At 34.7% G+C, this 16,900-nt stretch overlaps 2 protein-coding genes across 4 annotated transcripts; one reads left to right on the forward strand and one right to left on the reverse strand.

Annotated features, from left to right (window-relative positions):
- Positions 1-944: 944 nt before the first annotated feature.
- On the forward strand, positions 945-11,299 carry LOC7453659 (transportin-1). The gene is made up of 29 exons (XM_024599474.2): positions 945-1,443; positions 1,520-1,807; positions 2,029-2,118; positions 2,223-2,300; positions 2,399-2,479; positions 2,762-2,812; positions 3,037-3,122; positions 3,972-4,038; positions 4,140-4,196; positions 4,294-4,323; positions 4,461-4,520; positions 4,669-4,782; positions 5,450-5,563; positions 6,084-6,182; positions 6,374-6,499; positions 6,582-6,656; positions 6,788-6,859; positions 6,989-7,099; positions 7,361-7,444; positions 7,999-8,106; positions 8,517-8,618; positions 8,826-8,888; positions 8,974-9,048; positions 9,435-9,506; positions 9,595-9,722; positions 9,801-9,852; positions 9,936-10,004; positions 10,092-10,151; positions 10,540-11,299. Exons 1-29 carry the CDS (start codon positions 1,255-1,257, stop codon positions 10,621-10,623), a joined length of 2,685 nt encoding a protein of 894 aa, XP_024455242.1. The 5' UTR covers positions 945-1,254; the 3' UTR covers positions 10,624-11,299.
- A 404-nt stretch (positions 11,300-11,703) lies between these two features.
- LOC7470419 (uncharacterized) lies at positions 11,704-13,819 on the reverse strand. Of its 3 annotated transcripts, none has more exons than XM_006384522.3 (6): positions 13,686-13,819; positions 13,147-13,220; positions 12,958-13,058; positions 12,697-12,845; positions 12,422-12,503; positions 11,704-12,194 (listed from the first exon to the last, which is right to left on the reverse strand). In XM_006384522.3, the coding sequence occupies exons 2-6, from the start codon at positions 13,181-13,183 to the stop codon at positions 12,081-12,083; spliced, it is 483 nt and encodes a 160-aa protein (XP_006384584.1). In that variant the 5' UTR covers positions 13,184-13,220; positions 13,686-13,819; the 3' UTR covers positions 11,704-12,080. The 3 variants fall into 3 exon arrangements, with proteins under 3 accessions (XP_006384584.1, XP_024454803.1, XP_006384585.1); XM_024599035.2 differs by having other exon boundaries at positions 11,704-12,106; positions 13,733-13,810; XM_006384523.3 differs by having other exon boundaries at positions 13,733-13,807.
- Positions 13,820-16,900: the final 3,081 nt, after the last annotated feature.

Consider the following 16,900-nt stretch of genomic DNA (forward strand, 5'->3'; position numbering starts at 1 on the left):
ATCGGCATGTACCGTTCAAAGACGACGGAGCGGCTGACGCTTGCGAGACACACGTTAACTCTCTTTTTAATTTGAACAAAACTGAAAATGCCCCTAGGACTAAACAATAATGACAAAAAATCATTAGAAATTACAATCAAGCCCCTGAACATAAGGGTAAAAAAATTAAATAACAAGGGTAATTGAGTAATTACATTGTTCATTAATTCGTAAAAAAATAAAAATACCCCCAGGACTAAACAACAATAACAAAAAAAATCATCAGGAAATGACAACCAAGCTCCTAAAGCCAATGTTAACAAATTGAATGGTGAAGATAACGGAATAATTCCGTTATTCATTAAAAAATTGAAATTACTATAAGGCTCTACACCAAAGGTTATCGCTTTTCACTTTTTAAGGTCAAATATAATATCTATACTGTTAAAATCAATATAAAATCACTAAAACACCCTTTATTAACCTATATATAACAAATAAATCACTGTGCAATGGTCAAAACCAAAACACCCCTAAATATTGTTATTTATAAGAGTAAACTCATGTTTTAATTGCAACATATAAAAAATACTAAAATAACCCCACTTCTAAGGCTTCAATTTTTTCTATCAAAGGAAAAAAAGTAATTTTACTTTACATAAAAAGACAATAATACCCCTATTTTAAGCCTTGAAAGCTAAGAAATTTTACTGTGAAAGTCTAGAATGTCCCTTCGTCCACAGTCCACACACAGTCAAAACACTATACATTTCAGAATATAGGTTTGAATAAAAATAGATATGTTGAGATGGAAGAACAATACAAACAATAAAAGATGTAATCTTAGACGAATAGTCTAGATATAGTTGACAATTCAAGCCTTTGTAAAATAAAAAATAAAAAATTGACCATTAGAAATCACAAAACTAAATATAAAAATAACAATAATGGCTTACAGCATAGCAACTAGCAGCCATTAAGCACACCAATCAAGTGAAATAATTCAAAATATTCCCCTTCCTTTAACAATCCTAATAATCCGATCCAATCATTAACCCATCGGTGCCGAGTGCTCACACACAACTCTGCCGTGTACCCTACCGCACAAAACCCGCCACCCCAAAGCAGAACTCTCTCCTTCTCTCGCTTGCACACTAGAAGTAGACTGCACTACTTGGAAGCGGCGAGAATATTCCCCTGAAAGAATCCACACAGGAAGAGAGAAAAGGACTCCTCCATCCCCTTCTTCCCGAAACTCGTTCAAGAACTGGATTAATGGAGGCACCAACGGCGGCGGCGTGGCAGCCACAGGAAGAAGGGTTCAAGGAGATCTGTGGATTATTAGAGCATCAAATTTCACCAACTTCAACCGCTGATAAGTCTCAGATTTGGAAGCAGTTACAACACATCTCTCAATTCCCCGATTTTAATAATTACCTCGCTTTCATTCTCTCTCGCGCCGAGGTAACCGATTTTCTCATCAATTTTGCGTCCGATTATCGATAATTTCTTAATTTAACTATTGTTATTTGGTATTTAGGGGAAATCGGTGGAGATAAGGCAGGCGGCAGGTTTATTGTTGAAAAATAACCTAAGAAATGCGTATAAAACTATGACGCCTGACAATCAACAATATATAAAATCGGAGTTGTTGCCGTGTTTAGGAGCAGCGGATAGGCATATAAGGTCGACGGCAGGGACGATTATTAGTGTTATTGTTCAACTAGGAGGGATTTTGGGATGGCCGGAGTTGTTGCAAGCTGTCATTACTTGTTTGGATAGCAATGATCTTAATCACATGGAAGGCGCTATGGATGCTCTGTCCAAGGTACTGTTGATTACTTCTTCGTTGATCAAGTTTGGGTTTTATGCAAGTCAATAGATTAAGTATTTGTTATCTGGTGTGTGATATTGATGAATGTGGCCAAGAGGAAAGGCTCATGATAATTTATTTGGCGTGGTTTTTGTGTGAAATATATGAATTAGAGAATGTGTTTTCTCGCCGGGTGGTGATAACTAATGTATTAAGGTGATGCTTTGGTGATGTAGATTTGTGAGGATATTCCGCAAGTTTTGGATTCGGACGTGCCTGGGTTGTCTGAACGACCTATCAAGATTTTTCTTCCTCGATTATATCAGGTTAGATGGGTGTTTACTCAGAGCTCTGAGATCATTATGGAGGTTCTTCTTGTTTTACGATCTCCACTAAGCTAATTGCGTTAACCTGGTTTTGCTATGAACAGTTTTTCCAGTCACCTCATCCTTCACTGAGAAAGCTGGCATTGGGTTCTGTAAATCAATACATTATGTTAATGCCTGCTGTGAGTTCACTTTGTTGCTTTCATCTTGTTTCCCAGTCACTGCTAGATGCTATTGTGATACTAGGAGACAATTGGTTACATATGTTAATTTCTCGCAGGCTCTATATGCATCCATGAATCAGTACCTTCAAGGTTTGTTTGCTCTTGCTAATGACCAGGCTGCAGAAGTGCGAAAATTGGTGAATACTTTCTCATTGCCTCATCACAATTGGATCTAACTTGCATGAAAAAATAGTAATTTATCTGCTTCTGGTTTTCTTTTATTGGTTGTTGTAATCTGACTATAAAATGTGGTGTTTTAATTGTACTTTTTGTTGGGATTCATTTATCATGTTATGTTTCGGTTCCCAGCACAGCAAAAAGAATTGAAATATAATCTTTGGTAATTATTCAGAATATAGCTTTTCTGTTTCACAAGTTTGGCTGTACTGATCCATGTATCTTTTAACTGTGTCATACAGGTTTGTGCAGCTTTTGTACAGCTAATTGAGGTCCGACCATCTTTCTTGGAGGTGGGTATCTTGTTAATTTAATCTCATGCATATTCTTTCTGACTGGACTTGTACTGTATCTTACGTCTGTTTTTAGTCGCTTATTAGTTGTTTTTTACTTGCCCTTGTGCACCACTGAGCATCTCTTTTTAATGTTCTACAATTGCCTTATCGTGCCATAGTTTTATTCTCCCACCCTGCTTTAACTTTCTTTGTCATTGATATGACTTTTTCGCTATTTTTAGCCACATTTGAGGAGTGTAGCTGAATATATCTTGCAAGTCAACAAGGATGGTGATGATGAAGTGGCTCTTGAAGCCTGTGAATTCTGGTAAACCTCACTCCATGAACAACATATTTGATAATTTTGTAGCTTTGACATCTTGGGTTGGGGAATTGGTTATAGACATCATGGTAACTTGAAGTTGATCCCATTATGTATGAGATAGGATGTGGATTGACCCCCAAATCTATTTCTTTTCTAGTTCTAGGTTGATGTTTTGAATTTACAGGTTTTCATTCCAAATTTTCTATTGACATTCCAAAACAGAAGATCAAGCGGTGTTATTTATTGGGATTGAAAAAAACTTTTTCTTCTTGCCTCTCTCCAGTAGTAACTCTTATACATGTACAAAATGGAATTTTGAGTTTACGTCTGTCTTGGGTTGGGGTTGTCTTGGAATTTTGTAGTCTAATGATTTACATGAATAGGAGTCAGTAAGAATAAATGTCGAGGGCAACTGATTATGTGAGATCTTTTAAGAACCTTAAAGGTGAAAATGTATGTGGTAGTGTTCGGGGTGGTAGTGCAGTGAATTAGTAATGGCATCAGTGAAACATGATGGTGCTGATCCCAGTAGCTTTCTTGGTGTGATGGTGACATTGATGTCCTGGTGACAGTGCTGTAAAGTTAGTGTATAGGACCCCTTTCTAAATTTTCTCTCTAGGTTGACAATTATTCTTCTTTTGGTGTTAAAACTTAAATGTTGGAAGCCATTTCATCCCCTCTTTCAAACTGATTTAAGCATGATTAACAAGAGAAATATTTTATTCTCTTTAATCTTGCAAGCACAACCTATGTGAACTTATTTGCTGATGAATATTTACATGCCTTCTCAGTCCTTACAACTATTTATATGTCCACTTACGCATCCTTCTTAATATCGGTTATAATTGGCAGGTCTGCATACTGTGATGCTCAGTTACCTACTGAGACCTTAAGAGAATTCTTGCCACGCCTGATTCCGGTACTGCATAAGCCCTTTATATTTTTGTTGCTTTATTTCCTACTAAATTTCTTCAGAGCCACTTGCAACTTTTTTCCAAACCTCTGGCCAAACTTTTTCAGGTTTTGCTGTCAAATATGGCTTATGCTGATGATGATGAGTCACTCGCTGAGGCTGAGGTAACTCTTTCTCTTTGGGTTGTTTTATGTTTTTTGGTGATTCTGGATAGCATTTGTTATAACTCATTATTTACCTGGCATCAATTCATTGTTGCAGGAAGATGAGTCTCTCCCAGACCGGGATCAGGTTCAATCTGTTTGTTTTTGTGTTTCAATTCCAGGGTGTTCTAGATTGTTATGTTTCTTTACCGACTTCATGCTTGAAGTACTGCATTTGAAACTACGTATTTTTCTTCTTCTTTCTGTATAATTTCTGCGCTGCAGGATCTGAAACCTCGTTTTCATACATCACGATTTCATGGATCAGATAGCATGGAAGATGATGTAAGCTACTAGAATCTTTACATCTTTATTCATTTTGTTTCTTTAGCTTATGATGTGGTAAACATATTGAAATTTGTGGTGCTTTTAATGTAGAAAGACAAGGTAATTGATGAAAATTCTTCTAAATCAATAATTTGTGTGATTGCAGGATGATGACATAGTGAATGTGTGGAATTTAAGAAAATGCAGTGCAGCAGCTCTTGATATTCTCTCAAATGTGTTTGGAGACGAGATTCTTCCAACGTTGATGCCTGTTGTTCAGGTAGTTAACTTATTTGGTGTTGGATGCATTACTCTCATTGGAAGCATAGTTTATGTGCTTGACTTTTTATCTCCATTGTGCATTAGTAGAGATTTTGTCCTCCAAGTGCTATTGCCTTCATTTGTTCCCCATCTTTCCCTTGTTAGGCCAGAAGTAGCTGTTGAAACACTTAGTCTTCATGGTTGATCAGAAGATCAAATGTTTCCTGGATTGAGCTGTTGACTTGGATTGTGCAAGTTTGGATAATCATTGTTAAAGAACAAAGGCACCAAGCCAACATGCATGTTTATGTTTATAAGTTTAATAGCACATATTTCTATGGGAAATTAGTTTACGGATGGTGTGGTTGCAGTTGGTCATTGGCATGTTATCTCTAGAGAATTGATTGTGAGCATACTGACAGTTGTAATGCTATAAATCTAGCTATACCAATTGGTCATTTAGCCCCCCATCCATACATATTGGGGAGAGGGTAGATCTTCAGTTTGAGTCCTGCTCTTGCCACCTAAAGAACTGGAAAAGAAACCACGAATCCTGTTATGAGCAAGCTATTTCAATCAACCATAATTGTTATGCAATCTCCATAGATCTCATTATGTTGAACTATAATCTTATATTTATATGCTCATATATTGAATAGTTACTGTGACTTCAAAAATATCCGCAGGCTAAGCTGTCTGCTAGTGGTGATGAATCCTGGAAAGACAGAGAAGCAGCTGTTTTGGCTCTTGGTGCTGTCGCTGAGGGTTGCATAAATGGTCTTTATCCTAATTTATCCCAGGTAATAATTTTTGAAGTCTTAAAGCAGATGACATGGGTGTCAAATATAATGGATGCAGCTATGACTTTATGTTTTCTTGGAAATTAATTTAGTATTTCTCATAACTAGTTTAGTCTGAAAAGAGAGAAATGGTAGACTTTTGAAGGTGTTAAGAATCTGGCATTAGAGATCAAATTTGAATCTTTAGGGTAATTACATATTTGGTGGACGATGGCCTCGTGGTGCCTTTTGCAGTTAGCACAGCTTGAATTTTATTTATTTTTTTGTTTTCATTATTTCTTCTGTTCTAATCCATGAACTTGGCTTGAAGCCACCTGTCTCTTTCTCCCAGTGAAATTTTATTTATAAGAAATGGCCTTAATTGTAGTGCTTGTATCTTCTATGTGTTATCCCTCAATCCTCCTCGTTAAGCGATTTTACATCATTATCCTTTTCCCTCTACAGTAGAGTGCTATTTTGTAAATTTAGTGTTTCATAATGTTGAATTACTGCAAGAAATTTAAGTATTTTGTGCATGCAGATGGTGGGTTTTCTTATTCCTCTATTAGATGATAAATTTCCCCTCATACGGAGCATTTCCTGTTGGACGATTTCGCGATTCAGCAAATACGTTGTTCAGGTATTGTCCATTTTTGTTAAATCAACTTTTTTTTTTTGAAAACAAGTGTGTTTGCTTCCTGGCTATTCACTAAATTTAGTTGCCTCACTTATTGTTATAAGGAAGAATCATTCATTGGTGCTGCATTACCTTAAGTTTTCTCTTTTTGATTCTGGATTATTCACTTGAAGATTCTTCTCTTATCTATCCAGGAAAGTGGCCACCAGAAAGGCTACGAACAATTTGATGAAGTTCTTATGGGTCTTCTACGAAGAATATTGGATACTAACAAGCGTGTGCAAGAGGCTGCTTGCTCAGCTCTTGCAACACTAGAAGAGGTCCTTCCAACAGTTTCATTTTAATTGTTTCTTATGTTTTCAATGTTTTACATAGATATGAATGCTTTATTTGCTTTTACAGGAGGCTGCTGAAGAGTTGGCACCACGGTTAGAAATTATTTTACAGCACCTTGTGTGTGCTTTTGGGAAATATCAGGTTCCTTCTTGACACTTAACTTTTCTACTGTTAAAATAATTAGATGTAATTTTGTTGATTTTGTTGTTAAGTTCATAAACAGCTTATGGTCACCATTAGACTCTTTCATTTACATGTGTTATTTGATCCAGAGACGGAACCTTAGAATTGTATATGATGCTATTGGAACTCTAGCAGATGCTGTTGGAGCAGAACTGAATCAGGTTTCAACATCATTTGACTGATCCCCCATGCTTGTTCCCATAATTTCCTCTCATGTCTCCTTTCAAATGATGCATACAGTTGAGAGTTTTACTAGCAATTTGACTTAATTGACTCTTGGTAATTTGCAGCCTGCTTATCTTGAAATTTTGATGCCACCATTAATTGCAAAGTGGCAGCAGCTTTCAAACTCAGACAAAGATCTCTTTCCCCTGCTGGAGTGCTTTACATCCTTAGCAAAGGTGTGATTAATTTTAATTTTTGACCTTTATCCATGTCCCTGCTGTTCACATGATGTCAATATTATGTAAGAAGTAAGAGATGCGTCCTTGTAGTGGTGCTTTCAGATTTATGGAAAGATGGGCATGTTTTAATTTTTATTAAAATTGATAATCATCCCATCCTAAAATGTAATTACAGTCATCGATTTAAGGCATATTTTAAAGATACATTTCTTAGGCTATAGTGGGATTAAAGATGCACTTTTTTTTTGTTTCTTTCAGGCATTGGGTGCAGGATTCTCTCAATTTGCAGAACCTGTGTTTCAGAGGTGCACAGCCATAATCCATAGCCAACAGTTAGCAAAGGTTTGAGCGTATTCTTTTATACAATGTTTATTATCCAGAAGTGATGATTTGTTTTACACTCAGTAGTCATATGTTTCTGCTTTTGAGTGGTTTTTATTTCTGATTGTACTTTATGCTATTGAGTACTGGCCTCTACTGTTTAATAGCTTATGCACTTCCAACCATGTTTTTTAGTTTCAACTTTTAATTATGCCTAAAATTTCACTGCCTATTTTCTCATTGACCATTTTAGCAGTGATGGGATAACTAATGAGCTTTGGCCCCTCATTTTCAAGAGGGCAAGGGTGCACATGGTGTGCTATATTTATAGGCCAACGTGCTGAATTATGACTTCTGTTACTTTCTTTTGTTGCCCAACAAACGCAAATAAAAAATTTGCTTGCTCAGCTTATGCTTCCACGATTTTATTCTAAAAGGAAATAATATCCCTTTGTGGCTGAGTGGCTTGTCCTGTTGATATTTCTTTACCTCTAATTGCCTATATAACAATCTGTTTTGGTGGTTCTTTTTATTGGATTATGTATTTTTAGAGATTCAGTCAATTTTTATTACAGGCTGATCCTGTTGCAGCTGGGTTTCTGTATGATAAAGAATTCATCGTGTGCTCTCTAGATCTTCTCTCTGGACTTGCCGAGGGTCTTGGTAGTGGGATAGAAAGTTTGGTACTCCTCTTCTAAATCTTTTCTTCTGTTGTGAAATTGCTCATTTTGTTCTCCCGTATAAGAAGTTGGTTCATCTGCCAAAAAAAAGTGCAAAGCAATTTTCTGTTACTTCCATTCGTACTATCCCATGAATCAATGCAAAGAATTATGTTGTTCAATGAACATATATCTTTGTTGCTTTGTTTGCTTCTGCTTTAGAATGCAATTTTGCCACCTTACTTTGGAAAGAAAGCAGTATTTGTATAAGATTTAACGATTTGCATATTCATACTGGATGTAGCACTGATGGAGTGCACACTGTACATTTACGTGCTAACCATGGCGTTGTGTGCATTTGCTGCTTTATAATCACTGCAATTTGCTGCAAATATGTCTTGCTTGTTAGTTATCTTATGAAGTTCCACCTGCAGGTTTCACAAAGTAATTTGAGGGACCTCCTTCTGCAATGTTGCATGGATGATGCTTATGATGTTCGACAAAGCGCTTTTGCACTCCTTGGGGACCTTGCAAGAGTAAGTTGGAATTGCATTCTCCTGTTGACTGAATCTAACTTTCACCCCTCTCCCTAATATTCAGAGATGGGAAGTTTACTCTTGTGACTGCTTAAAGAAAAGGCAGATGGTTAACCCTGGGCCACAAGATTAGTGATTGGCTCATGTGTTTTTCATTATTATGTTACATTTGGTAAATATCAATGCCTTATGGTGGTTTTGGTCTAGGTATGTACTGTTCATTTGAGCCCCCGATTGCCTGAATTTCTTGATGTTGCAGTCAAACAACTGGTTAGTGAATCTCATGTCATGATTTTGTGAGCATTATATTTGGCCAGCAGCATATTTGCATAACAAAAAAAAATGCTTCCTGCAGAACACTCCTAAACTGAAGGAAACCATTTCAGTAGCAAATAATGCCTGTTGGGCTATTGGAGAATTAGCAGTTAAGGTCAGTTGGTGGCTGCGTATAGTTGACTTAATATACAGTAAAATGTAAGAGTGAAGTATGTTTTAACACTAGCTTTTTTGTTTTCCTAATTGGGTTCAAAAGTTTCCATGTTGTTGCGATGTGGTCCCATTTTCATTGCTGATGGTGGCGACTGGGAATTCCAGTATCTTGTTATCATCTTTCTGTCTCGTCTTCTTTGTCCATCTGCGCACAACTTGGAAATTTTAAGACTCGGTTGGGAAATGTCCATAGAAAATATTGGGTGAACCTAAGGACATAAAATGCATTTCCATGTACAATGAGACTTGCTGTTCAGCTCCCTTGTTGGTTTCATATTTTTATCAATGGTAACACAACTTTTGATTTTGTGATTCTTACAATGTTAGGTTCGTCAAGAAATTTCTCCTATTGTTATGACTGTCATGTCATGCTTGGTTCCAATCCTTCAACATTCAGAGGTGATGGTCTTCTTGTTATTATTGTGTGTGTGTGTGTGTGTGGGTGTGGCTTTGTGATATTTATCATATGATTTCTGGTGCTGAGCAGGAACTGAACAACAAGTCACTCACAGAAAATAGTGCAATCACACTTGGGAGACTTGCATGGGTTTGTCCTGAGCTTGTATCACCACATATGGAGCATTTCATGCAATCATGGTGCATTGCTTTGTCAATGTAAGTGTTAGTCCATCTTCATCTCTGTTCATGAAACTTTTCATGTAACCACAAACTTAACAGATTGACTTTTGGCAGGATACATGATGATATTGAGAAGGAGGATGCCTTCCGAGGTCTATGTGCAATGGTATGCATTTGCTCTCAGAATGGTTTTTCAGTAGAATTGGATCCATAGTTAAAACTTATGTTTGGGTGTTTTATACATTTCAGGTCAGAACAAATCCTTCTGGAGCTCTAAGTTCGCTTGTTTTCATGTGCAAAGCGATCGCAAGTTGGCATGTAATGATGGTGTTGCTGCTTGTATTTAACAAGTTATATTTTGTGAAATGATTTAATACCTTATTGTTTGGGAACTTATTTGTGTAGGAAATAAGAAGTGCAGAGCTACACAATGAAGTTTGCCAGGTGTTGCATGGTTATAAACAGGTCAGAAATACATCCCACTTGTTTGATATAGTTTACCTAATAAATTCTGGCCACATTTCAATGCCATGGAACTCAAGTATTTTGAAACTGATATTTATAAGCCTTGGTATTATGGTGCACACTATATGATTTTTTAATGAAATATTTACACCAAAAATCCCTTTTCAGACTGTTATTTCTGCAAACAAGGAATTGAAGCTTGCAAATGTGTGCAGGCAAACCACAAGTGAAAAAAAATAAAAAACCTACAATCTTCTTCCCATGCCCTATTTTAGTTTTCCTTTCGGGATCTTCTTCTATATTGTTGTGTACTTGGTTAATGTATATTCATTTCCTAGCATAAGAATAATTATTGGCAATATTTGTCTGGCAATGTATGCGATTACAGATGCTCAGGAATGGAGCATGGGACCAGTACATGTCTGCTTTGGAGCCCCCAGTGAAGGAGAAGCTATTAAAATATCAAGTATGATGCTGTTGTGATTTTTTCTGCTGGAACTTGTCTTCCGCTAATGGGTTCTTCTGAGCAGTTCGCCTGCGTCACTCATGATAATCACTTTGTGCACTTCCGTATATGAATTGAGCTGTGAGGTATTATTTAAGAGGCACGGACCAGGATGTTGCCATGAATTTTTTTTTCCAGACATAGCATTGGTGTTGCCATATTTCCTTGAAGCTTGAAGCTTGAAGCTGCTCCTCTTCAAAACCCTGAACAGATTGGTCGAATCCTGATAGTTTTTGGTTTTAGAAAAACTCTCAAATGGTGGTACGGGAATGGTGTAAAGTGGTGCAGTTTTCCAAGTTTTTAATACTCAAGCTTCTATCCTCTCTTCCTTTTTCGGTCAGGAGATTTTATGTGTTTTTCAGTTTCAATGGGATAAAGTTTCGATGTGATTTCCACACTTTTTTTTTTGTTTCTTGTACAAGGGTCTTAGACATTGTTCCAATTCTTAGAAGTTTCCCGTGCCCCACATAATCTTCTTCGAGGCTTGTAATGAAAAACAGGACGATGGATTTAGTGATTCCTGTTTCATTGATAGAGTTGAGATTTGATTTGTGTAGACGGTTATGACATTCCATCTTCTGGAATTTGTTTGTAACAACTCCTAGTTTGCTATTAAATCATAAATTATTAATTACCTTGATCATATGATATGGTCTCTCTCTCTCTCTCTCTCTCTCTCTTCTGGGTTCTGCTTTACAACTTGCAGGGTAATGAACTTGCCATCGACGGTACTTTAATGTTCACTTCCAGTTCTTTTTGGTCATGCTAGAATTCATAACTCTGCTAAAGTTGCGTTCCATACAGAGGGGAAGAAAACATAAAACCGCAGAAGTTGGTGAAGTTCCGGTCGGGGAACTTCACAAGGGTATCAATGCTTGTCTCTTTACGCATTCATTAGTTTTTTAAAATGTTCTTTTTTTTTTGTCTGAAAAAACATTTAATTGATATCCTTTCTAGATATATTTAAATGATTTTAATATGAAGACATTTGATGGGTTTAATCGAGAATGTTAATGTTTGATAATTTTAACATCCTCGTAGAAATCATAAAAAAAAAATCCAAAAAGGCAATTTATTGTTTTTTTTTTTATAAAAAACATTTTCAGCTACATAATCACACACTTAATTGATGGCTTCAAAAGCAAATGCTAGCTGCAATTTATACGGACGAAATAATATGAACTATCCGCCCAGACAAAAAAAAGAGAGGAATAAAAAGGCCAAATAGCTCGGCATGTGTAGTTTTCTTCCCGCCACTCAGTAGCTCTGCTATTTTCTCGTAAGATGTTTCTCGAGCAGCTCAATTCATGCCATCAGGAAAAGAGTTTTCTACTTTCATCTCGGCAGGAAACAGACTAGCAAGCATCTCCCAAAATGGAGCTTGGACAGGGGTGAAGCACGCTTTTTTGGAGTTGAGTCTTCTATCAAGGGGTTCTCCTTAGAAGCAAAGCTAACACATAGCATAGAACAGAGTCAACTGAAGATAGGGCAACAATCAGCAGCGCAACAAGAACAAGAGTGAGCATGGCAGTTCTCAGCTGCACAAGACCAATGGAAAAACCTAAGAATCTTTGAATAGAAATGGCTTTTAATATCCAAACGTTGACTAGAATTATACGGAAGACAACAATCACCCCGATCCAAAAAAACTGCAGATTAGCCATGCTGGTAATATGTATTTTGGTGGTATAAATCAACTTTGCTCCATGCTACTTTTGATTCTACCTCTTCGAAATGAGAAAAATATTATGCTACTGCAACATACCGTGCTCTGGAAACCTGGCCACTCTATGTACTTCAGCTGACCGGGTTGCTCAACCAGAAATACAAACAAAGCTTTCCAAGCCCTGAAAGGAGGATTAAACATCATTCACTTTGGGAATGCTCACTGCATCCTTCTTTCATAACAAAAAACACAGCATCTTTAGTAATAGCACTAAATGCAGCAACACTAAATGCAGCAAGAAACTATCAGAGGCCTATAACAGAATCAATATGCTAAAAACCAGAAGTAGAATAAAAATATGTGAATTAAAATACCAGATGGCTTCCTTAATAAAACTTAGCCAAAAGGGCTTTTGGGGCAAGTCATCTTCATGGCTCAATTGGTAAGGACCTCTTCCTGCATACAGAACATGCTTATTGCAAGACAGCTTGGCAGGAACATATCGAAGTCCTCCTCTGGGATTCTACAAGATCAAATTACAATAATCAACGCAAGCATCTTCATGCAATAGCATATTATATTTACTTATATATAAAAAAAGCAAACTATCAAAAACAAGCAAAAAGTAGAATCACCCTTCTACATTCCAGCCGAACAGCACCATAATCACTAAATTTGACTTCATTACATCTCTGAGTCCCAAATGATAGTTTATAGTTACGAGGACAAACCAAACCTGCACCAAAGAGAAACAAGTTACATAAAACCAAAAAAAAAAAAAAGATAGTGAAGAAACACTAATACCAAACGAGAAAGAAACAGACCTGAAAATTGTTTCGGGAACCCAGTAACAATGGCCATCAGTATCCTGGTGTTGATTCCTTTATCAATCCTTATCCTGTTAAACATGAGACCAGAAAAGTCCATATTTTCCAATGAATTACAAGAAACTTAAAGCCAAGCATAATAACTCAGAAGCAATTACAATTGAGAACTAGTTCAAAGAATGCTAGTTTGCTAAATTGTCAAAAGGTTAACTTAGAGACCCAGGATTAAGTACCAAAATATACACAAAAACCGAAAATCCCCATCAAAGATTGAAATTTGCAACCAAGATATTTCCTATTTAGCTAAAGTTAACTCATTCATACTCTAAAGAAGCAATATTTGATTCATTTTCTATGCAATAACTCCAACTATTTTACAATATCAGCATAGTTTTATATTAGGGGCTACGATATGGACGCTTTCTTTCAGACAGAGACAGTGAGATGCTAAAAATCACATAATAGCAGTTAAAACGTTGTATGTAACGTTGAATTATCAGATAATAATCGAAACCCAGAACAAGTTAGGCCATTACCGGTCGATTGAAGCTTACAGTTTAGCGTTGAAGAAAATAAGGATTACCAAGATGTTGCCTTGTCCATGGCACTTCAAACCCAGAAAGCAGGGGAGAGAGTGAACGAGAAGCTATAAATTCGCATTTTAGATTAGTTGATAATAACTTAGTCCTTATACAATATAAATTTTAATTTATTAGTCCCTGTAGTATTATAAATTATTAATTAATCCCTCAACCCATGTTGATCATCTTTGTTTTAAAAGTTTTGTTTTAAATGTCTCATTTTCTAAACAAATCTCCCTGTATTTCCTATTTTTCTTATTTCTATTACGTTTCTCAAGAAATAAAAAATTTAAACAACGTAGGAAAAGTAGTAAAATATAAATCAACTAAAAATATAGGGATTAATTATACATTTTTCTAAAACTCTAGGATTAATTAATGTAGTTACATAGAATAGAATGTTTGGTACACTAGACACTATTTAATTTGAACTGATAAAAATTGATTGAATAAATAATTGTTTTATCTGGTATTTGGTGTGAATTGAATTGAACTAAATAATTTCTTATTTTGTGTTTAGTAGATTCTAGGTAAGATATGGTCAATCCAGGACTAGCTGATCGAGGTTTAGAAAAATAAAGGAAGAATTTATTTATCCTGATCCGGTCAAAAACCTGGGTCAACCTGTGACCTGGTTGACTCGAGATACAACACAGGTTAAGAATTCATTGATTTTTTTTGAATTTTTTTGATAAAAATTGAGGTTTCTTTGAATTATTTTTTTAAATTCAAGTCAACTCATGTTGAGTCTCTCAACTCATGACTCAGGTCTTATCTCGGGTCGATTCTTTAATCAGGTTTTAAAACTATTATAATAATCACTTTTATCTTTATATTAACCTGAATCAATCCAGGATAATCCTTGTGCAAATAATTAAACAAGCTTGCTCTATCACTTTTAGTGGAACAAAAAGTTATCCACTAGAATAGCATTAAACATGAAAAAAATGATTTTTGTACTATTCAAAATTATCATTTTTATCTAGCATCCCAAACACTGTATAAGTTATAACTAGCTATTTAACTCACGCTCCATCGCGGGTTGTAAAATTTTTTTTCCAAAAAATTACCAGGTATGCATGCTACTTTGATGTGTTTTTTTACATAAAAAATTCAAAGTGTAAATAGAAATGTTTATGCAAGAATCTAATTAAATAAATTAATAATCATCTATGTAAAAAAATAAAAAAAGCAGCTAACAATAACCAAAAGAGAATTTAAAAAAAATTGAGAGATGAATATAGATTAAGATATTCAATCATACAAAATGAGATATTTATCGGATTGTGTTTACTGAACTTGTTTATTTAAATCAATAAAAGATAAACTCATGCCCAAAAAAACTCGTGATTTAAAAGATAAACACAAATGAAACTAATTGAATAAACTCACACTCTAAAAAAATATTACACAAGGCCAAACATATCAGAAATATTATTTAAAAATGAATATTTCTTATTTTGAAAAATAAAGTTTATTTGTGTAAAAACAAAATATAGATGAATTAGAATAATATCTTGAAAAATCAAACAAAAATATTTTTTTTAATAAAAAAACTTATATTAAGAAAAGACATGCAAAACCCGTGATTTGCATCATGAGACCGAGATAAACCCATAGAAAAGAAATTAAAGATAATCACGAAACAAATATTAAAAAAAAAACTAATGCAAAACGATAAGATCGTATGAAGTCGAATCCCTAACAAATCAAATGTTAAAAGATAAAATCATAAAAAAAAATAATCACACAAAAGGATCTAAAATAATGAGGGTGAAAAAAAAAGAAGGCAAACAAAAATTTTCAATTGCAGAGTTAAAATGAATTGAAAAATAGCTTTAACAAAAATAAAAAACAAATTAAAATAATGACGGTCAAATTGAAAAAATATAAAACAATAATTTTTTTTATTAAAGGATGAAATTGAAAACCAAAAAACTGTAATTAAAGGGGAAAAAAATCAAAGGAATAAGGATCGAATAGAAAACATATATACGAGAAATTGTAATTAAAGAACTAAATTGAAAAAAAACTTTTATAAAAAAAATAAGAACAAAATAAGAAATCAAAAGAACGAAAATTGAAATTGAAAAGCCAAAAATAAAGAGGACAATCATGCATTTTATCTGACAAGAGAGAGAAAAGAAGAAAAAAAAAAGAAAAGATTATATCTGGAAGCAAAGAGAAAAGGAAGGAAAAACTAAATAAACGATCATCGATGATAATCTGACCACCATACACTATCACGAGTCACAACATGTGGAAAAGAAAACAATGGCGCATCCAAAGAGATGACAGAATGTAAGGTTTTGCCACCAGGTGGTGTCGAACTCGCTTTCTAAAAAGCACGGACACCATCTACTCATTGTCGTGTGCTTAGCACGCATCGATAGCATTTTTGATTAAGAAATAAAAAACTCAACGTAAAATACCTAAACACCCCCATGACCCTAGTAATTATCCAAAAAACTAATGTGAAAATGTAAAATACCCTCGAATGCAAACCTTATTTGTTGTCTTTTCTAAGGTCAAATACATATTTTAATTGTACACGAAGAATAAAAAAACAAAAAAAACCCTTGTCCAATAACCTAACAATTTTTTGATTATAGGGATAAAGAAATACTTTTATTGTTTAAAATTTTATGACAAGTCAAAAAAAGCTTTTGATAAGCCGTTCAGAGGTAAAAACATATTTTTATTGTGTTAAAAATTGAAAAAAACCATAGCTCATAACCAAAACCATCATTTTTTCCACTAAAAAAAAATAAAAATTCATTGTAACAATTCACGATAATTTTATTTATACTCTTACATGCTACAGTGAAACAACTTTTTACTAAATTATAGATTTACTAAGCAATTATCACCTTTTTTGTACTAAATGCTGGATGAAGATCTAATTTACCAATAACATCACAAATTGGTTTCATGTGGGCTTTCCGTTTAGTGTTTATTTAATATTTATTTATTTTATGATGGATTATGGCTTATACTTCCTCTCAGGCTGAAATGATTTTTTTGTAATGTAAAAAAACAATGCTCAAGCATTGTTAATGTATTAAAAAAAAAGGAAACAAATCCACGAATTAATATAATGGAAAAAGAATTGATAAAAATAATAATTTTCAATCCTTAAGAATTAAAATGTAGAAGAATGAAATCAAAAA

This window comes from Populus trichocarpa, chromosome 4 (genome assembly GCF_000002775.5).
Source record: "Populus trichocarpa isolate Nisqually-1 chromosome 4, P.trichocarpa_v4.1, whole genome shotgun sequence".
Taxonomy (NCBI): domain Eukaryota; kingdom Viridiplantae; phylum Streptophyta; class Magnoliopsida; order Malpighiales; family Salicaceae; genus Populus; species Populus trichocarpa.